Source organism: Pongo abelii, chromosome 12 (genome assembly GCF_028885655.2).
Source record: "Pongo abelii isolate AG06213 chromosome 12, NHGRI_mPonAbe1-v2.0_pri, whole genome shotgun sequence".
In the NCBI taxonomy this organism is placed as follows: Eukaryota; Metazoa; Chordata; class Mammalia; order Primates; family Hominidae; genus Pongo; species Pongo abelii.
The window spans coordinates 46,191,424-46,213,296 of NC_071997.2; the positions used below are offsets into that span (position 1 = coordinate 46,191,424).

General features: G+C 44.3%; 1 protein-coding gene across 2 annotated transcripts in view; it reads left to right on the forward strand.

Annotated features, from left to right (window-relative positions):
- Positions 1–21,873, forward strand: part of ST3GAL5 (ST3 beta-galactoside alpha-2,3-sialyltransferase 5) — a 52,425-nt gene that overhangs the window by 16,954 nt on the left and 13,598 nt on the right. The window contains exons 2-4 of one of the 2 annotated variants that reach the window (XM_024242638.2): positions 4,372–4,558; positions 11,147–11,270; positions 13,330–13,441. In XM_024242638.2, the coding sequence (XP_024098406.1) occupies positions 11,149–11,270; positions 13,330–13,441 (234 nt within the window). In that variant the 5' untranslated portion in view covers positions 4,372–4,558; positions 11,147–11,148. The remainder of the gene's footprint in view (positions 1–4,371; positions 4,559–11,146; positions 11,271–13,329; positions 13,442–21,873) is intronic. The other variant, XM_002811821.5, reaches the window with a different exon arrangement.

Consider the following 21,873-nt stretch of genomic DNA (forward strand, 5'->3'; position numbering starts at 1 on the left):
TGGAGAGCTGGGTCTTGGTCCATCACCTTTACGTCCTCACATAGAGGGCTCCATAGTATGTTGGAGGAATCAGTGAAACTTCTAGAAATTACACTTTTTTGTGGATACAATGGGGGTATCTATGTTACTTATAATTAGGTTAAAGTGATTTTAAATGCATTTTGTTTAGGAACTAGTGTGTTGCTTTCTTAAATAATGGTCATTTCAGAGTCTGAAACTAGGCTTGAAATTGGCACATGAGAATTCCACATTTTGTTTAACGCCTCTTTCTTTCTCCCCTACTCCTTCAAGGTCAGTTTTCCTGAAGTCAAGATAGGCCTGCACTTTGTTCTTCCACTTGGGGATCTTGCCTCTTTCTAGTAGCCCTTAACTGTCTTCTTTATTCAAATAGCCCCAGGTCTTTTCCTCCAGCTGTGGCGGACTCTACTAATGCCTATTAAAGCTTCTCTCTCTCCTCCTTTCTTACTGACAGAACCCTAACTTTATTTGGGCAAGCAGCCTGCCCAGCTTATAAAAAGTTCCCAGCCTAGTCTGCAGCTGGGGCAGCCGTATGATGGGGTTCTGGCCAAGGAGATGTGAATGGAAGGCCGTCAGGGGTCTCGGGAACAGTTTCCCTGATCTAGGAGCTGCTGCTCCCTTCCTGCATCTCCCTCTTTGCCTGATATAGGAGCCGCCCCTCTCTTCCTGTGTCTCCCTCTCCTCCGGCCTGAATGGGGCAGAGGATGGCCACGTGCTGATGCTGGAAGAGCAGAAGATGCCAGGAGCTGGGGATATCCTGGCGTCACAGAGCCGCTGCACCAGCCCTGGTCTGCTTGTCCCCAGGCTTACTGTTCTGTGAGAAAAATAAACCTCTTCTTGGTTAAAGGCCACAGCAGCCAGGTTTCTATTACCCAAAGCCAAGTGCAACCCCTGACTGATGCTCCAGCTCAGGTCCCTCCTGGGGCGTCAGGCCTGGTTCTCAGCTGTTTGTGGGATTTACCAACCTGGCAGCCCACAGGTGTTTGGGACTCCGCAAGGCCAAGCTGAACTTAGTGTCTCCATGGCGTTTTCTCCTCTTCGTGGCCTCTCTCTACAGAGGGCTCCTCTTTCCTCCCTGTGACCTGAGTCATCCTCTCCCTTGACTCTCACCTCATCTGATCCATCCCAGGTCCTGTCCATGCTGAGCCTGTGGTGCCCAGAGCGCTGCGGTAGCCCCTCAGTAGCCTCTCTCCTCCCTTGTCCCCGCTGCTGCCCCATGATTTTCTCCACGTTTCATGTCCCCTTCCTGAATAAAATCCTCCAGGGCCCCTCATCATCCATGATCTTCTTGACCTTGACCTTAATCTACCTTGACCTTGCTAACCAAACTTGACTCCTGATTTGCTGAGGGAGCTCCCAGGATGAAGAGAGTAGGCCCGGGCAGAGCTGAGCAAAGCCATGGTCTCAGCCTAGAGCTCGGGGGCTTGAATTGCTCTCACGGTGGTCCCATCTCCAGGCGAGGGGGCCAGCCTTTAACATGTCAGTCATTCAGTGTCTGGGGATGGAAGGCAGATGTGCAGAGAAGGGGACACCCATGTTCTAGTAGCAGCCAACATTCAGTGGCCACAGCAGGGCCACAACACTGCTCTCGTCCTGCCTGCACCCCCCAGCCCCACCTTGGGGCAGGACTTGCTTGGCCCCTTCATTCTGTCTGCCCACAGCACACCATGTCTTGCCTCCTCTCGGCCGCCCCCTGTGCCGCTGCTATAGTTGTAGCTGTTGCATGTTGTCGCTAGGTGGCTTTAACCTGCATGCATCCCAACGCTGTCTTCGTGGCTGAGGTAAGGCTTCCTGCCTTGTCTTCCATTCTCCTTTGCCAAGTGGAATTCTTCATCTCAAACACAAAACTCCAACAGTGACTTGAATGGCTGTTTTCTCCCTTCCCCATGGATGGTAGGTCCCTGGTACCAGTCTAGGTGCACGGGAGAGGGCAGTTCATTTGTTCTGCACAGTGGGTGGCTTGAGGCCTACTTCAGTCAGACCTGCTGCAGAAGTTCCAGCCGGCCCCATGCATGTTCCCAAGCACCTCCTGGACATTTTTTTTTTTTTTTTTTTTTTTTGAGATGGAGCTTTTCACTCTGTTGCCCAGGCTGCAGTGCAATGGCACAATCTCGGCTCACTGCAACCTCCACCTCCTGGGTTCAAGTGATTCTTCTGCCTCAGCCTCCCAAGTAGCTGGGATTACAAGCGTGCGCCACCATGCCCAGCTAATTTTTGTGTTTTTAGCAGAGATGGGGTTTCACCATGTTGGCCAGGCTGATCTCGAACTCCTGACCTCAGGTGATCCGCCTGCCTCGCCTTCTGGACATTTTCATGTGGTAATTTATCATCTCAAATGCATCGTCTCCACTCAAGGACAAAAAATGACTTCCATTCGTATTTCTTTCTCCGATTGGAACCGAGGTTTGTCCCTGTGTGCTTCTGTTCATCACCAGTCTTGCTTTTGTTCTGGCTCAGAGACTTCTGTCCCCATTCCCTCCCCGTCCCCCTCACCAGGGTAGGCCTCGGGCTCCCCTCCTACCTGGACACCACAGTAGGGAGGGCCCAGGATCCTTCCTTGTCGCCCACCCAGCATGCAGCAGACTAGGCTTCCTTGTCTCCTGCTGTGCTCGGAAGTCCTGCTCTTGGAATCCTTCCCCCCCACAGAGTGTGCTCTGCTGGCCATATTAGCCTATAAGCTGCACCTGCTCACCTTCCCACACAGTCCACTGCAGCCATGTTGGTTTATTCTCTGCTTTCCCAACTTCAGATTTTTGTTTATAACCGTCTGTGCCCTGATGTGACTTCACTATTTTAAAAAGCAGCCCCCTCCCAACATTACAAATACCCTCCTGTTGTTCCAGGTCCTCCCCATCCTGACCACCTTGCTGCTGGAAAAGCATGGGTATGGAGGTGGGTAGATGTGGGCTGGAGTTCTCAGCTCTGTATCTGCCCATGTGTGACCTCTGGCAGGTTAAATGCAGATAGCAATCCAGTGATATGTTTTTTTAGGATGTAGTGAGATCATATGTTGGCTTATCCCTCTCAATAAATATCAGTGCCTTACTCATGCACCGGTAATTATCTCTACAGTTAATTTGGCAATTCATCATGTACTGCTTTATGGCATTTATTCTACTCATATTAAATGGTTAATTCTTAATTTGGAAGAAGTTAAATGTCTTACAAATTGACTGAAAGCCCAAATTTGCCCTTATATTTCTTCATTAGGGCCTTAAGAATTATTGAAAGTACAGAAATAAGTTATAGTGTTTGATAGCATAGTAGGGTGCCTATAGTTAACAGTAATTTATTGTGTAATTCAAAGTAACTAGAAGAGAAGATTTGAAATATTCCCAACACAAAGAAATGATAAATGAGCCTCGGCAGCATAGTGAGACCTCATTTCTACTAAAAATTAAAAAAATTAGCTGCGTATGGTGGTGCACACCTATAGTTCCAGCTACTTGGCAGGCTGAGGTGGGAAAATTGCTTGAGCCGGGAGGTCAAGGCTGCGGTGAGCCATGATTGCACCGCTGCACTCTAGCCTAGGCAAAAGAGTGAGACCCTGTCTCAGGAAAAAAAAAAAAAAGATAAATGGTTGAGGTGATGGATATCCTAATTACCCTGATTTGATCATTGTAAATTGTATGCATGTATCCAGATATCCCATGTATTCCATAAACATGTAGGATTCCAGCACTTTGGGCGGCCGAGGCAGGTGGATCACCTGAGGTCAGGAGTTTGAGACCATGGTGAAACCCTGTCTCTACTGAAAATATAAAAATTAGCTGGGCATGGTGGTGGGCACCTGTAATCCCAGCTACTTGGAAGGTTTAGGCAGGAGAATCGCTTGAACCGGGAGGCAGAGGTTGCAGTGAGCCAAGATGGTGCCATTGCACTCCAGTCCCGGCAACAAAAGCGAAACTCCGTCTCAAAAAAAAAAAAAAAAAAGTGTATGATTATTTATCATTTTAAAAAGCACATAAAAAAGAATTATTTTTTCATATGGGCCCTTTAAGAAGAATCTGTTACATTTTAATATGTGGGTAGAAAAATATAATTTTGAAAGTCAGACCTTTTCTGCATAAAGGTGGTTGCTGAAGCCATGATGCAGAGGCTGTTCCTGGCAGCCTGAGTGAGAAGAGTATCAAATTGTTAAGCCCTGGGGATCCTAACTCTTAGAAGATGAAAAAGGAGAACGAGGAGGGAGCCACAGGACAGAAGAAGACAGGCCAGCCTTGTGATGGCCTGCCAACAAAAGCCTTGGAAGAATGCCTGTAACCACCATCGCCTCCGAAACCCTCATAAGAAACTGGGTATTTATTCAGTAAGCAGATATGGATGCCCTTTATATGCCTCTTCCCGTCCTAGGCACTGTGAAGACAGTGGTGTGCAAAGCAGAGACCCCTGCTTGTATGGAATCTGCATTCTAGTGGGGGAGACACGACAAACGTGTAATTCAAAAGTAAAAAACTTATGAAGAATCACATGTCTCATGATTAGTGTTATAAAGAAAAAAGAAAGCATGCATACAGGAATATCCACATAAGCAATTTTGGTAAGTGGGGCATGTCTGTAGTTTTATTATTCTAACCCAAGCATTCACATTATGTAAGTTTATTGAATTAAGGAGAGGGTCTCGTTTGCTTAACTGAACGGAGGCTATGTGTTCATGTGTGTGCGCGCTAACCATTGGCTGGGTGGCTTTAGTGTGGGGAGCTATTTATGACACCCTGTGTCTCTAGCTGAAGCTGCAGTGCCAGAATAGATCAGGTGAGAAAGTGTGAGCCTTCTGAAGGGAGGGGCCTCCGTCATCCTTTGTCTGTCGGGGGTTCACTCACCATCTCTTTGGAAGCCCAGTGAGGCTTCCACAGAAAGGGAGCAACCCAGTTCCTGCCCCCTGAGGCAAACTGGACTTACTGACTGCTGACATCTTTTATTTTGCATCTCCATAAATCTGGTTTTTTCCAGTTCAGCAAACATGTGGTCCTTTCTTAGTGAAGTTCCTCATGATTTGTTTCTGCTTTTTAAGTCTAAATGCTTAATTTTGGGGATATTTTTGTCCCATACTAAAGAGATGATCAAGGGATCCTAAAAATATTTTGTTTGGGGTGATTTTCAAATGTCTTTTCATGGCTTAAATTTCAATCATAGCTTAAGGATTTCCTCCCTAAGTGAAAGTAGTTTCAGTTTTTCAGAAATAGAACTGGTAATGTATGGAATTCAGGTAGTAAAAAAAAAAAAAAAGGAATGCAAAAAGAAATAAACTCACTCACAATTGCGCCACCAGGCCATGCATGGTGGCTCAAGCCCATAACCCCAAGACTTTGGGAGGTGAGGCGGGAGGATCGCTTGAGGCCAGGAGTTTGGGACCAGCCTGGGCAACATAGAGAGACCCCATCTCTACAAATAAACAGATAGCTGGGTGCAATGGCACATGCCTATAGTTCCAGCTACTGAGAAGACCAAAGTGGGAGTATCGCTTGAGCCCAGGAGTTTGAAGGTGCAGTGAGTTATGATCACACCACTACACTGTTGCCTTGGCAACAGAGCAAGACCCTATCTCTAAAAAAACAAAAACAAAACAATCGTACCACCTGTTGATGACAGGTGTGCTTTATTGCAGATGCCTCTACACCTATAATTACCTATGGCTACATGAACACTCCTCCCCTGCAGTCTGATCATTTTTTGTTGGTTAAAAGTATAATTGCCGGCCGGGTGCGATGGCTCACGCCTGTAATCCCAGCACTTCGGGAGGCCGAGGCGGGTGGATCACCTGAGGTCAGGAATTTGAGACCAGCCTGGCCAACATGATGAAACCTTGTCTCTACTAAAAATACAAAAATTAGCCAGGTGTGGTGGCGTGTGCCTGTAGTCCCAGCTACTCGGGAGGCTGAGGCAGGAGAATCGCTTGAACCTGGGAGGCAGAGATTGCAGTGAGCCGAGATCACACCACTGCACTCCAGCCTGGGCGACAGAGTGAGAATCCATCTCAAAAAAAAAAAAAAAAAGTTTAATTTGCCAGCTGGGCATGATGGCTCACAACTGTAATCCCAGCACTTTGGGAGGCCAAGGCTGGTGGGTGGCTTGAGCCCAGGAGTTAGAGACCAGCCTGGGCAACATGGCAAAACCCCGTCTATACCAAAAAAAAAAAAAAAAAATTAACTCGGCATGGTGGTGTGTGCCTGGAGTCCCAGCTACTCAGGAGGCTGAGGTGGGAAGATGGCCTGAGCCCAGGAGGTCAGGGCTGCAGTGAGCTGTGATCACACCACTGCACTCCAGCCAGGGTAACAGAGCAAGATCCCATCTCAAACCAAAAAACAAAAGTATAATTGGTATTGAAATTTATGACACAGTTATTCTAGCAATTAACAAAGCATGCCCCTGATTCAATGTTCATATAATCCAACCTTCAACTGCCACCTTTTCACCAAACAGAAAATCACAAACAAAAGAAATGAATGAAAACAGTCCAGATGGTGTCAAGGTGATCATGACTTTCAGCTGATAAGCCCTGGCTTCTCCAAGGGATCATGGAGAGGCCACTCCGCCGTTTGTCTGTTGTACCCAGCTTGGCCCTTCTCGTGATGTTGAGGGACATGGAATCCACATGGTCCCTTGTAAATCAGAAGTAATGCCTGCTGAGCTGAAGTAGAGGGATTTGATGAAACTTCTTGGGAAGTCAAACTCTTATACTGTGGAGGCTAAAGCAACCCCATCTTGGATGCTAATCTGCCATGTTGACTTCTGACTAACCCCAGTCCCAGGAAGCCTTCTAAGGTTTCTAGTTTCATATACTTACTGTAAGTCTTGCCCTTAGGTCAAAACAGTCTTGCTGTTATACCGTAAGTCCTGCCCTTCGGTAAATTCTTGCATTTTCCTGAGGGTTGGATGTCAATGTCCTATACATTCCTTCAGTATGGTATTTAAGACCTGGGTGTATACGCCCTCAGTCTGGGAAGTAATAGCATGGGCAACCATTATCCTGTCTCGCCGCCATCCAGGACATGGCTTCTGTTCATAAGTCCCCATCACATGTTTCTTTCTGAGAAACTGGATTCGTCAGCCTCTTCCTTGGCCTTTGGGGGTGGGTTTGCATATGCCTGCCTACCACAGAGCACATACCTTTAATAGATATATCCCAGGAGGTAACTACATGTGTAGATGCATAGATTTTTATAAAACTGCCTTTTTCTTATATTTTTCAGTGTCAATAAATGTAAGTACTGAGTACTTAAAGCTAGTGCTTCTCAAACTTGAATGTGCATATGAATGTCCCAGGATCTCATTAAAATGCTGAGTCAGCAAGACTGGGGCAGGCCTGAGACTCTGCATTTCTAACCTGCTTCCAGGTTACACTGATGCTGTCAGTCAGAGACCCTGCTGTGTAGCAAGATCTTAAGGACTGTAGAGTATTCATGTAGTTTGTGCTGTAATTTACCAACAAATTTCCTGCTGTTCGACATTTTTGATGTTTCATTTATTTATTTATTTTTTTTTTTTGTAGAGGCAGGGTCTCACTGTGTTGCCCAGGCTGGTCTCAAACTCCTGGCCTCAAGTGATCCTCCCATCCCAGTCTCCCAAAGGTGTGAGCTACCACACCCAGCCATTTTAGATGTTTCAATAGAGTTTATGCTTTATTCTTGCCATTATAATTTCTGTTAACATTCAGTTTTAGTTTTACTCTTAATCAGTATTGAGAAAATGCTTTTCTTGGAAGTTTATCTTGTTTGATGACAGGCTACAGACATGTAATGCACATTTCATTCCATTCGAGATGTTTCTTAAGGGGCTGCTGTGTGCCAATCTCTGTCCTAGGTGTTAGGGATACAAAGGTGAACAGAGTTCTGGCTCTACAGCTCATTCCTCCAGGAGTCTGCAAAAGAAAATTCAGTTCATTGTGGTAAACAGAGATAGGGACGTGCCCAGGTATGGGTGTGGTGTTGAAAAATGACCTCAGAGATAAGGAAAGAGATGCTTGAGCTGGGTTTAAGGATGAAAAGTAGCTTACCAGGCAGATTGTTGGGTGGGATTCCAGATTGTGGGCACATCATATGCAAAGGCACTGAAGTAACAATTTGGCACATCCAGGTTTCTAACAGTACTTCTTTGTGCAGTGTGATAGACAGGTTTGTCACATGGAGTCACAGAATCTGAAATAAGCTGGGAACCAGTAGGCAGATATGTATTTTTGAAAGATGGCTTTGAGGCGATAAAATTGAGATCAGGGCATTCGAGGTAAGTGATTTCTATTAAAGGCATGTAGTGAACAGGAGAAATTCAGGAGGTATTATTGGCAGGCCTGGGGATTGACTGGGGTTGAGAATGAAAGTCTGGTTGACCTGCAGGTTTTCATCTTATGGCTGAACAGATGGTTCAGATACCAAAGAATGAAAGGAATAGAAGAAAATGCCAGGTTCCATTTAGGAATGTTGCTTGAGGTGAAGATAGCAAACAAGTCATTAGGTATACAGGTCTGGGCTTAGGTGAGAGGTCCACATTAGAGAGATGGATTTGGTCTTCAGGGAGCCATTGTCACCCCTAGTCTGAAGCTTGTACTTGTCACAAAGTTGCTGGAAGTGCCACAGCGTCTGCTGCCTAAAAACCCAAGAATCCGAATGCCCACGACTGCTGCAGGAGTCACATGTAGATACCTTCCCTTGCCTGCTACTACTGCTATCCAAAGCTTTACCAAGTCGGGGAAAAGAAAGGTTGTCTCCCGGTCTTTCACTAGCACATCCTAGGATCACAGCTTTACGAGAAGCCAGCAGCTAGGAGCGAGTTCAGAAAATATTTCCAGGCTTATAGTCTGACGGGCAGAGTAGAACACGAGCCAGAGCACTGTCTGGCTCAGCAGCAGAGCACCTGAAGGCGGAGGCCCTGGAGTCTTTCTCATACTCTTACCACAGTCATCTTTGTTCTCTGGAGGTCCACTTGGTGTGAACTGAGTATCATTCCGGTCATCTCAGAAGTTTCCATTTTAAACATGCACAGGCTGCAGGTAGCCTGCTGCTTCCCACCACTTGGCTGACTGTACGTGAAGCGACCACAGAACTGTGGTGTTTGAAAACCTTCCAGGATCTCAGTTGTTCTAACTTCTCATTTAATAATTCAGCAGATTCTTCAGCACAGGTTTATTAATAAGGCCCTCAACACTTATTGAAACTATTTTGATAGAATTATACATAATGATAAAAACTCTTGCTACACAGAATTAGAATTAAGGAGTTAAGGAAGAGATTGTTTACAGTAGCAGAAAAAAAAAACTTGAATGCCTGTTTAGTTTAAGATAAACAGATTTTTTTCAAAGAAGATGGCAAAACCCTAACGGGAAAAATGAAGTGAATAGTGAATGAGATATAACTTCTTCCATCCAACTAAAAACTATAGTGAAGACGTTATTTCTTATATTAATATATGCATTTATTATAATAGTAACTAGTGCCTATATTAGTTAAGATATAATTTTGCCTTTAATTAACAATTCCTTAAACAAGACAGCAGCTTATTCCTCTATCATAGACCAGTCCAGAAGTGGAGTGGCAGCTCTCTGCCCTATGGGGTTGTCCCAGGGGCCCCAGCTCCTTCTCTTGTTGTTCTACCATCCTTGAGTAATGTCCTCTCTGGGTGGTCCAGAGTGGCAGATCATGGTCCATATTTCAGTCAGGAGGAAGAGGGGATAAAGGAGAAGCCAGAGTATGCCAAGGGATGCACCTTGAGAATTGCACAGGATGCTTCTGCTCATATCCCATTGGCTAAAACTTAGTCTTGAGTCCTAGCTCCAAGGGAGACTGGGAAATGTAGTCTTCATTCCGGGAGGTACTATGCCCCACTAAAAATCCAGAGCTCTGTTAAGCTGAGTTAGGGGAAAGTGAATATGGGGGAGACGGACCAATTTCTACTACAGTACTCTAGGAATATTATTTAGAACTTGAAAATTGCTAATAAAATTATCTCAAAAGAATAAATAGGCAGGCACACTTAAGAACATATTTTTTAAGAAAAGTGTTTTTAAATTGCCATATTCTCTCTTTTTTCCTTTTTATTGATGTAACACTTCTGTTTTTGATGTAAGTTTCTTTTTAAACTTTTTTATTATATAAATTTTAACCGTACACAGAAGTGGGGAGAATTGTGTAGTGAGCCCTGGTACCCATCTCCCAGTTTTAGTAAGTTATCAGCTTAAAGTTGGTTTTATCTATTCTCCCCGGCCCTCCACTTATCCCCTTCCTGAGTTCTTGAAGCAGATCTCATTTTCACTATTTGATCTGTAGATATTTCTGTATGTAGCTCTAAAAGGTAAAAGGTCCTTTTTTAAAAAAATAAACTTTAAAGTTTAGGATAATTGTATTCACATGCGGTTGTAAAACATAATCTAGAGAGATTTTGTGTATGCTTTACTCATTTTCCCCCATGATAGCATCCTGCAAAACTATAGTACCATGTCGCAGCTGGAATCTAACATGGATACAGTCAAGATGTAGAACATCTCCATCCTCACAAAGGTCCTTCGTGTTGCCCTTTTATAGCCACATCTACCTCCCCTTCCACAACCCCTGACACTCACTAGTCTGTTCTCCATTTCTATAATTTTGTCATTTTAAGACTGTTAAAAATCAGCCGGGTGCAGTGGCTCATGCCTGTAATCCCAGCACTTTGGGAGGCCGAGGCAGGTGAATCACGAGGTCAGGAATTCGACACCAGCCTGACTAACAGGGTGAAACCCTGTCTCTACTAAAAATACAAAAATTAGCCTGGCATGGTGGCATGCACCTGTAATCCCATCTACTCAGGAGGCTGAGGCAGGACAGTCACTCGAACCCAGGAGGCAGAGGTTGCAGTGAGCTGAGATCGCGCCACTGCACTTCAGCCTGGGGAACAGAGCAAGACTCCATCTCAAAAAAAAAGAAAAAAAAAAAAAAGAATGTTGAGAATCATACAGTATGTAACATTTTGGTATCAGCTCAGCATAGTTCCCTCTAGATTCATCCACTTTGTTGCATGTAACAACAGTTCATTCTTTATTGCCAGTTACTATTCCATGGCGTGGATGCAACATATAAAGGCTCTTTGAAAACCATAATCCATCCTCCTAACTCTCTCCTCTCTTTCTCCCCACTGCCCTCTTCCCCTCTCTTCACAGCAATGCCAAGTGAGTACACCTATGTGAAACTGAGAAGTGATTGCTCGAGGCCTTCCCTGCAATGGTACAGCCGAGCTCAAAGCAAGATGAGAAGGCCCAGCTTGTTATTAAAAGACATCCTCAAGTAAGTACCGCCCCTGGGACTGTAGATCCCCCTGCTTTGGGTCAACTTTGTAGAACTAGGAGGAAAAATTCAATGAGAGCCCTCAAGATGGCTAATATTGGAGAGGCATGCTTGGTCAAAGGATTATTCAAAGGCACGTCTGAGTAAAGACTGAGTGCACAGCCAGAGTGGGCCTGTACAGCTGGCTGTATTTGTAAGTGCACAGTGCCCAGTAGCTGCTCAGGCTCTGTACCTTGGCCTGGATGCCTGGGAGAGCAGCTCTCACCGTGTACTGCTCTTCATGCCCTTATTTAACAAAAGAGGGCTTTTCCCTTAGCTATTGTAAGTTAATCTAAAATATGGTTAATTAAATTTCCCTGAAGGCCCTTGAATACTGTTAAATATCGAATACTAAAAATGATGACAGGTGTTTGAGCCAGGTCACCCTTATATCCTAATAAGTGGTAGAATTAATCAAGGAGCGACTTGGCAGGTGTTTTTTTACGTATATACCAGTCAAACCCAGTTGAAAATTGCCCTTTATTCATGTCTAAACATAGAAATCCAACCTTGCAGTCTAGTCTTCTGTCTCACTTTACTGACTTAGGAAGTGTAGGGGAAAAGGAAATTTATAAGAATAAGGCTTATGTTACATTCAGCCTCCCTTTAGTCACCAATCAATATTTGTTGAGGCCCACCATGTTCATGACGTCATGCTGGGCGCCAGCCACAAGGCAGCAGGGGAGATAGACCTGCGCCCTGTGCTGCTTAGGCTGTGAGTGAGGTGGACTCGCGCCAGGAATTAAGGCACAATCTGATATGTGCTACAGACACTGGGCTTGCCTTCACGCCCTTTTATTTTTTTTTTTAAATCAAAATAAGGGAAGTATATGCACTGAATGTAACACCTTTTCTGGGGCTGAAGAGAAGAATAGGTAATACTAGCTTTTCAAGATTGAAAATTCAAAAGGTATTAAACAGTCTCAGTGAAACACCTTCTCATCCCTGCTCCCCATTTCCCCTTCATATTTAAAGATAACCAGTGTCACCAGTTTTTTGTGTATATGAGAAATATTTTGTGTGTGTGTGCTCTGCCATGCCCCCTGCCCAAACCCACTTTTACACAAATTGATAGCATCCTGTTCACTTATCATTATACATAATCCCAACTTGTCCAAGTTGTCATGGGAAGCCTGTTTTAAACGAGAATTTTAAAGTTTTTAAAACACTCCCAGCAACACTTCATTGTATTCTCATCCTCAAATATTAAGAAATATTTTGCATCTATTATGTATAATATATTATGCTAGATGCTTTTTTTGAAAAAAAAAACTGCCCCTTTATTTAGAGAATGGATTACTTTCTCTTTAATTATTTCTTACATTTGTTTTTTCAAGAACAGAATTGTTTAAAGCAGTGGTTCTTAAATTTTGGTTGAAACTTTTTAGCTTGCGGCTTGTGTCACTGGAGAACTTAGTAAAAATGAGATTTCTAAAACTAAGACTAGACTCAGCTCTTTTCTCCAAGTCGTGTGTGTGCGTGTGTGTGTGTGTGTGTGTGTGTGTATTAAACTATATAATGGTGTGAATTTATCAGATCTTTAAAAATATTTTTTAGGTCATCTTAAGGGTAACTAATGGTCCTGTCTCATTTCTCAGTCGGCCTCACTTCTGGATAGAATTCTGTAGAAGCACTGTGAATAAACTGTGTCTTTTCTTTTTTTTTTTAAGGACTGACAGAATTTTAAAGTCACGAAAGATTGAAGCCGAGATTCTAAAGTTCAAGTCTATTACTTGATTTTAAGTTCAATAATTGACATTGTGATTCAGATTTTGTTACAGTGCCCTTGCAAAAAAAGTTTTTTCTGTGTTTGCTTATAACAAAGACAATCATAAATGACTAGTTTATCTTGTCAGGAAAATAGGAAATGGCCCCTTCCTTTCACCCCAACGTCAACTTAAAGATTGTAGTTTTATGCTGCATAGCAGGCAGACTCATTTAGGATTCCGTTTTCAGTGTCACATTGCATCTCATGATTCTCACATGACTACATCATAATACCTAATTGATTTTTTTCCAGATGCACATTGCTTGTGTTTGGAGTGTGGATCCTTTATATCCTCAAGTTAAATTATACTACTGAAGAATGTGACATGAAAAAAATGCATTATGTGGACCCTGACCGTGTAAAGGTTAGATATCCCATTGGTGTGGTTTAAATGAAAACATTGCCAAGCGTATGCTTAAACTATAATATCATTAGTCTACTGTGTTACAAATATATGTTAATAAAAGTTTGAACTCAGAGGGGAAAGCACTTAATCTCAGCACTCCAAAACCAAAGACAACCTTCTTCTAAAAACCTACCACTAACTACTCCCCAGTATCCTTCTCCCATTTACTGCAGCTGGGGTGTGGGATGAGGTGGGCTCAACCCAACAGGCTCTAGGGCTCCTCTCGTGGAATTAATTGCCCTGATGCTATAAAGTAAACAACAAAGAAGTGCTCTTCTTTTTTCTTTTCTGCCTTTTTTTTTTTTTTTTTGAGTCAGGATCTCACTCTGCACCCAGGATTTAGTGCAGTGGCAAGAACACAGCCACCTCAGCCTTCTGAGTAGCTGGGACCACAGGTGTACACCACCATGCCTGACTAATTTTTTAATTTTTTTGTGGAGATAGGGTCTTGCCATGTTGCCCAGGCTGATCTTGAACTCCTAGGCTCAAGCTATCCTCCCGCCTTGGCCTCCCAAAGGGCTGGGATTACAGACATGAGCCACCATGCCTGGCCAGAAATTCTCTTAGTATCATCTGTCCTTCCTGTGTTTTATTTTTAATTTTAATGAATTCACGTTGCATTGCAAGATTTTTCTTTCAGCTTACATTTATGTTTCCAAATCAAGTGACATATCGAATGCTCATTTCACTGATTATTTTAGTGTCTGGATTATCCAATAACATTTAGCCCAGGATGGAGGAAGAGATGATTTTAAATAAAGTAGCATGGGAGGAATGATAACTGACATGTATGGATGCTTTATATATATTATATCCTTTAGTCATTGTGACTGGGAGATATCCCAGTATCATCTTCATCTTACAGATGATGGCTTGAAAGGTTGAGCTGCTCACCCAAGTTCATGTCTAGTTAAGCTTGCTAGTTTATAATGTGCTTTAGTGCTCCTGTGTGCCAGGAACTGTTCTAAAAGTGTATTAGCAATATTAGCTCATTTAACTTTCATCACATTCCTGGGGATGTAGGTGCTACAATCATCCCCATCTCACAGGCGGGGAAACTGAGGAGCAGGAAGATTTAGTAACCTACCCAGGGTCACCTGCTGCAGTACGTGGTGATGCCCAGGCTTGAACTCAGTGGTGTGGTTTCAGAGTCTGAGCTCCTGACCACTCTGCTCTCTGCCTGGATAGGGAGTGTCCACAGAGAAGCCCAAAGTTAAAAGCAACATGGTGCAGAGAGGAAAGAGCTTAAATGTTTTACTCAATTCAAATCTAACTGCCACTTAGTAATGGTGAAACCCTAGGCAGGTGACTTGATTGTTTTGAGTCCCAATTTTCTCAACTGTGAAATGTAGAAGTTGAGTAAGACAAAATACACAAAATTCCTTTCTTGGTCCTAATTCTTATTCATACATTTCTACTTTAATTTGTACATCCTTTGAAGTGCCTCCGATTTTTTTTGTGGTACAGACAGGTATAAACAAATAAATGAAGAGCTCAGTTAGCAAAGGCATAGCTTGGCTTCTGCAAAACTATTGAGTCTCAGGGTCTTGCTGGTCATGGGGCCAGCCTTTCCAGCATAGATGTCCTCAGGTGTCTGCTGGCTCATGTCATTTCATCAGCATTAACATATCTGCTTTGGTCGAGTAGGATGTGTCCACTACCGTCTGTTCAGGTTTCCCTTTCTTCCTGGACTGTCTGGCCTTGCAGACATACCTCCCCCTGTCCTTTACAATTCCACGGCCCTTCACAGCTCTCTTGGATAAAGGTTTTAGACATCCTGTCTCTGTTTTTGTCTTCTGAGAAAGTCTTTAAATGATGGCACTTGGTATGGCTTACTGATGGACTGGGAACTCTTCCCTTTGTTTCTCTGCTGCCCTTCTCCACTTTCTCTTTGCCTCCTCTTTTTCCTGTCCATTACCATCTGAACAACTGTAAAGTGATTGTTCTAAAGTCTGGGTCCGTTGAGGAGAGAGGTGCGCTCTCCTGTACAAGGGCCAAGCATACTATTCCACAAGCACAGGGTGGAGAAGGTGTGTTTTAGTAATACCCTGGGGGAAATCAACTTAGTAGTTTTCCTGTCCAGCCAGGGCCATCTGTGTCAACCTGTGCACTGGCTGCCTGTGATCATTTTGAACTTAAGCCACGTGGTCTGCTTGTCTCTGCAGTGGTCAGTTAAGTGCTCTGGTTGTTAGGCTGTTACTTGTTAAGGCTCCCCAAAGGAATCCTAGTGATTTCTAAGAATGACCAGAGGAGAAACTCAAGATCACCTCCCTGAGGAATCATGGAAGGGATAGGAACATGTGTAGCCTTAAGGAGAGAAGACCTGGTGCAGGGCACATGGCGGTCAGTGTCAATGAGCCAGAGGTTCAGACCGCAGAAGGATGGGCCTGCCCAGGTGGCCTTAATGGCAGAGCTCTGTAGCAGGGGATGGCAGCCAAGCTCAAAGGAGAAAGGTTTGACAGTCCCAGGCATCCAAAGATGGGATAAACAGACCACCTTTGTGATGACTCTCTGGAGATCTTTAAGAAAGTCAGGGGTCTGACCAGGTGTGATGGCGCACACCTGTAACCCCAGCACCTTGGGAGGCTGAGGTGGGCGGATCATGAGGTCAGGAGTTCGAGACCAGCCTGACCAACGTGGTGAAACCCCGTCTCTACTAAAAATACAGAAATTAGCTGGGCATGGTGGCAGGCACCTGTAATCCCAGCTACTCGGGAGGTTGAGGCAGGAGAATCACTTGAACCCAAGACAGGGAGGTTGCAGTGAGCCAAGATTGTGCCATTGCACTCCAGCCTGGGCAACAAGAGTGAAACTCTGCCTCAAAAAAAAGCCAGGGGTCCTGTAGGTAGAATTCAGACATCAGACAGGGAGGGGCTCAGGGGCCTTTCTGATCCCTTCCAGGTCTGAGATTCTGTGGTTCTCGGCAATTTGCCAGTGCCTGACTGGAAGATGGAGGCTGGTTTCGTAACCTGGGGCTTTCCCAGTTCTGAATTCTGGGTGGAGTTGTCTCAAACGGAAGGCTCTCAAAGAACACCTGCATGCAGCCCAACCAGTCCCCAACTCAGTGACTTTCCGACTGAACCTCACGGCTACTTCCAAGCTCCTCTGAAGCTTGCCACGTTCCATTGGTATTATCCTAATTCATACGAGCCTCTCATCCTGCCATCTAAAGTATAAGTTACTTGAGAGTAAGGACTGTGTCTGTAAAAATACATAGTACGTGGCATTCTAAGGAAAGGTGTAGTGAGCGAGGGCTGCCCTTTAAAGTCACCTGCTCTTCCTGCTTCCCTGGTTGTGTGTCTCCTCACCTGCCTTCCTGCAGCCAGCCACGCCCCACTGTGGCCGGAGTAGTCGTATTCTACAATTTGAATCTAATATATTGCTTCCCTCCTTAAAACTCTTTGGTGCCTCTCCTTTACCTTCAGGAAAATACCCAGACTCCTTAGTCTGGCCCAGAAGACCATTCATCACTTGGTTCCTACTGATCTCTCCAGTCTCTTTGTGCCACCTCCATTGTCCCAGCTCTATGTATTTTAGGCACACTCAACCCCTCACAGGTCCTTGGGTAAACCTCTTCTCTTCTTTCCTTTTCTCTTTTTTTTTTTTTTTTTTTTTTTTGAGACGGAGTCTCACTCTGTCTCCCAGGCTGCTGTGCAGTGGCACGATCTCAGCTCACTGCAACCTCCACCTCCTGGGTTCAAGTGATTCTCCTGTCTCAGCCTCCCGAGTAGCTGGGATTACAGGCACGTGCCACCACACCCAGCTAATTTTTGTATTTTTAGTGGAGATGGGGTTTTGTCATGTTGGCCAGGCTAGTCTTGAACCCCTGACCTTGGGTGATCCACCCGCCTCGACCTCCCAAAGTGCTAGGATTACAGGCGTGAGCCACTGAGCCCAGCTTCTTTTCTTTTCAACAGGGCCTCACGCTGTCACCCAGGCTGAAGTGCAGTAGCCCGGTCATTGCTCACTGCAGCCTCAACTTCCCAGGCTCAAGCAATCCTCCCACCTCAGCCTCCCGAGTGGCTGGGACTATAGTATGCACCACCATACGTGCCTAATATTTTTTTTTTTTCGTAGAGGCAGGGTCTTACCGTGTTTCCCAGGCTGGTCTCAAACTCCTGGACTCAAGTGACTCAAGTGATCCTCCTGCCTCAGCCTCCCAAAGTGCTGGGATTATAGGCATGAGCCACCATGCCCTGCCCTCAAAACATCTTTATTGAGATATAATTAACACACCACATAGTTCACCCATTTAAAGCATACAGTACAGCCAGGCATGGTGGCTCCTGTCTATAATCCCCGCTTTTTGGGAGGCCAAGGCAGGAAGGATCATTTGAGGCCAGGAGTTTGAGACCAGCATGGGCAACATACCAAGACATCATCTCTATTAAAAATAAAAACATTAGCCTTGTGTGGTGTCTCACAACTGTAGTCTTAGCTACTCCAGAGACTAAGGCAGAAGGATCACTTGTGCCCAGGAGTTTGAGGTTACAGTGAGCTATAATCATGCCACTGCACTCCAGCCCATACAACAGAACAGAACAAGACACTGAGAAAAAAAAAAGGGATACAGTGCAGTGATTTTGTGCAATACACTGTGGTTTTAGTGATTTACAGAATTGTGCAACCATCACCATGATCTAAGTTTAGAAGGTTTTTAGTATCCCAAAAAGAAACTCCATATCCATTCATAGTCACTCCCTATTTCCCCCTCTCCACAAATCCTAAGCAACCAGTAATCTACTTTCTGTCTGTATAGATTTGCCTATTATGGACATTTCATGTTATTCATTTCATGATCTCTTGTGACTGGATTCTTTCACTTAGGATAATGTTTTCAAGGTACACCCACGTTGTAGCATGTATCAGTACTTCATTATTTCTGGATAATACCTCATTGTATGGATATACCTCATTTTGTTTATCCATTCATCAGTTAGTGGACGTTTGGGTTGTGTCCACTTTTGGCTATTATGAATAATGCTGCTGTGAACATGTGTATGTAAGTATTTGTGTACCTGTTTTCAGTTCTTTTATGTATATACTAGGAATATAGTTGCTGGGTCATATGGTAACTATGTTTTGCTTTTTGAGGAACTGCCAAGCTGTTTTCCAAAATGGTTGCATCATTTTACATTCTCGTGAGCAAGGTACCAGAGTTTCAATTTCTCCGTATCTTTATCAAGATTTGTTATTATCTTTCCTTTTTTACTACTGTCATCCTGATAGATGTTAAGTGATATCTCATTGTGGTTTTGATTTGCTGATAGCTAATGATGCTGAGCATCTTTTCCATGTGCTCTCATTGACCATATGTGTGTCTTCTTTGGAGGAATGCCCATTCAGATCATTTGCCCATTTTTAATTGGGTTATTTGACTTTTTATTCTTAAATTGTAAGAGTTCTTTCTGTGTTCTGGATACCAGTACCCTATATCTGGTATGTGATTTCCAAGTATTTTCTCCACTCTCTAAGTTGTCTTTTCACTTTCTCGATGGTATCATTTTTAGCACAAAAGTCTTTAATTCTGATGAAACCCAATTTACCTATTTTTCCTTTGGTCGTTTATGCTTTTGGTGTCATATCTAAGAAACTATTGTTTAGTCCCAAGTTTTCTTCTAGTATGTTTATAACGTACTACCTCTTACATTTAGGTCTTTGATTCATTTTGCATTAATTTTTGTATATGGTATATTAGTCCATTTTCACTACTGATAAAGACATACCCAAGACTGGGCAATTTACAAAAGAAAGAGGTTTAATTGTAGTTACAACTCCACATGGCACTGGAAGCCTCACAATCATGGCAGAAGGCAAGGAGGAGCAAGTCACGTCTTACATGAATGGCAGCAGGCAAAAGAGAGAAACCGTGCAGGGAAATTCCCATTTTTAAAACCATCAGATCTCGTGAGACCCATTCACTATCACAAGAACGGCACAGGAAAGACCTGCCCCCATGATTCAGTCATCTACCACTGGGTCCCTCCCACAACACATGGGAATTATGGGAGCTACAAGATGAGATTTGGGTGGGGACAAAGAGCCAAACCATATCAGTGTGAGGTCAGGATCCAGGGTCATCCTTTTGCATGTTGTTCTCCAGTTGTCCCAGGACCATTTGTTGAAAAGAACTTTCCTCTGTTTGCTGCATTCTTTCTTTCTTTGCTGCCTAGAGCCTTTCCCTGCCCTTCGCCCTTCTGTTACTCATATTTTAAGTCAAGTCTCAGCTCAGCAGTTACCCCTTCTAAGAGGCTATCCCTGATCATCCCTCTGTGTGTGTGAGAGAGCCCCTTCATGCCTTAATCCTGATGTTTATCATTGTAGGATTTCAGCTGTTCATCTTCCCCACTTGTTTTCCAGGCCAGGTCTTGGGAGACAGGGGCTGTGTGCTTAACATCTTACATTAGTGAATGTGCACTTATGTATATTCAACTTCAGGGGGAAGGGGAGATAGTACTTGAATCACAGTGCAATCTTCCATTACCTGTGAACTCTAGATTGTACAGAAAATCCAGTTATAACATGTAATTCTTTGAGTACATTCAGTAATGCACCTTAGGTTTAATGTGAGGAGCAGAACTGATAGTTCTCTTCAACCTAAATATCCACTGGTAGACAGGGAGAAGCCCAGCACCTGCTCCTTGCCCCTTCTCCCTGAACCATGGAATGTAAGTCCTTTCATTAGGCTACTGGGCCAATTTTTAGACCTAAGCTCATGGCTGGACCAATAGCAGCCTTCATAGATACCAATGCCCTGCTTTGATGGGCTTCAGTGAAGACTCCTGACCAATCACTGATGGGGGGTGGTGGGAGGACTTCTGATGGGGGAGTTGGCCTCCCTGGTCCCACACCTGCCTGGAGAAGGAGCCAAAGCCACCTAAGCAAAACTGAGCAGCCCACAGTGTCCATCTACCATGTCACCCCAGTGCTGAGCGATTTCTAAAAGGTTACTTTTTTCAATTATTTAAAAAAACACCGAAAATTCAAGTAATACAGAAATAAGTAAAGGAGAAAGTCCCCTGTAATTTTTCATAGAGAAAGAGGAAGGAATGGGGGGCAGCTGTGTAAGTCAAACATGTTTGTAAAACTCCGTGAGTTTGAAACTAGTGAAATAGAAAGTGAAAGCCTGCTATAATTATGGTGGAATTGAGGGTGTCTTATTGTGTTACTAGAGAATTTTTTTAAGTAGGTTTTTAACATTTTGACCTTGTTAAAATGCTCTACTTTTCAAAACAGTCCTGACAGGATATCCTGCTTCCTTCCATGCAGAAGAGGTGGTTTGTGCAGAAGTGCAGGCCTCAGAAGGCTTTGCACATAAGAGGAATGGCAAGAGTTGCCTATCACTGAGGATTTGGGGAGGAGGGATCACAGGATATGGGACTGAAAATGAGACAGGGCCAGATAGCAAAAGGCCTTGAATGCTACACTAAGCACGAAGCAGCTCCTTAATTTGATATCTGGTTGTGCATCATTGAAGCAAGAATAGAGTGGAGGACATGGCCCGTGTGGTCCTCGTGTTCTGAGTGGCTGTGAGATGGAGTTCTGTGTGAGCTCTCTACGAAGAAAATCCCGTCTCCAGGCAGTCAGTGGAGATTTGATCCTTACCACCAGAGCATGTGGACAAATTTGAATTATCGTGGATGTATATGGGCAGAAGAAGATCTCAGAGCCGTAAGGGTGGGGCCCTGTTAGCTCTGTTGGTTCCATTTTGCAACCCACAGTGTGAGTGGGACCCTGCCAGCCCTGCTAGACGTGAGCATTGTCTGGTGACACCGGTCACCGCCTTCATTACTGCAGCAGAAGAAGTGTGGCTGTGGCAGTTGTGGGTTTTGTATTTTCTATTTAAATATGTCCCTTAATGTGCCAGTTCTTAAAAAGACTACCAGTGGGCTCTGAAGGGATGCCTGGACACTTTGAAAGTGTGGTTCAGATGTGAAATTGCATTTAAAAGATGTTTAAAGAGAGACGAGGGCACGTTGATGTCAGTTTCGGTTTGGGCTGTGTAGTAGCAGCATTTTGAACTTGGCCCTCTCTCCTTTCTGAGAGCTAAAGACCTTATCTCCCTGCGGACGGCATTGCGTCCAGTTAATTATGGCCAGATGGACTCAGCCGCTTCTTTATCGTCTTCTCTCGGACTCTGCAGACCTACACCGTGTCTTTAAAGGAAGCAGGGCCCTCCCTGCTGAAGCATTCAGTGAGCCCAGGCACCAGCACCTTCAAACCCAGTCTTTTCTCTCCTTAGTGCTGCTCCCCATTTTCCAGGCCTTCCTGGGATATCTTAGAGGTAAGAAAACTGAAGCCTCGACCTAGGGAGAAATGCTTTAACAAAGATGACGCTGCTAGTTAAATCAATCTAGAACTGAGTCCAGCCTCCAGATCTCCTGATTATT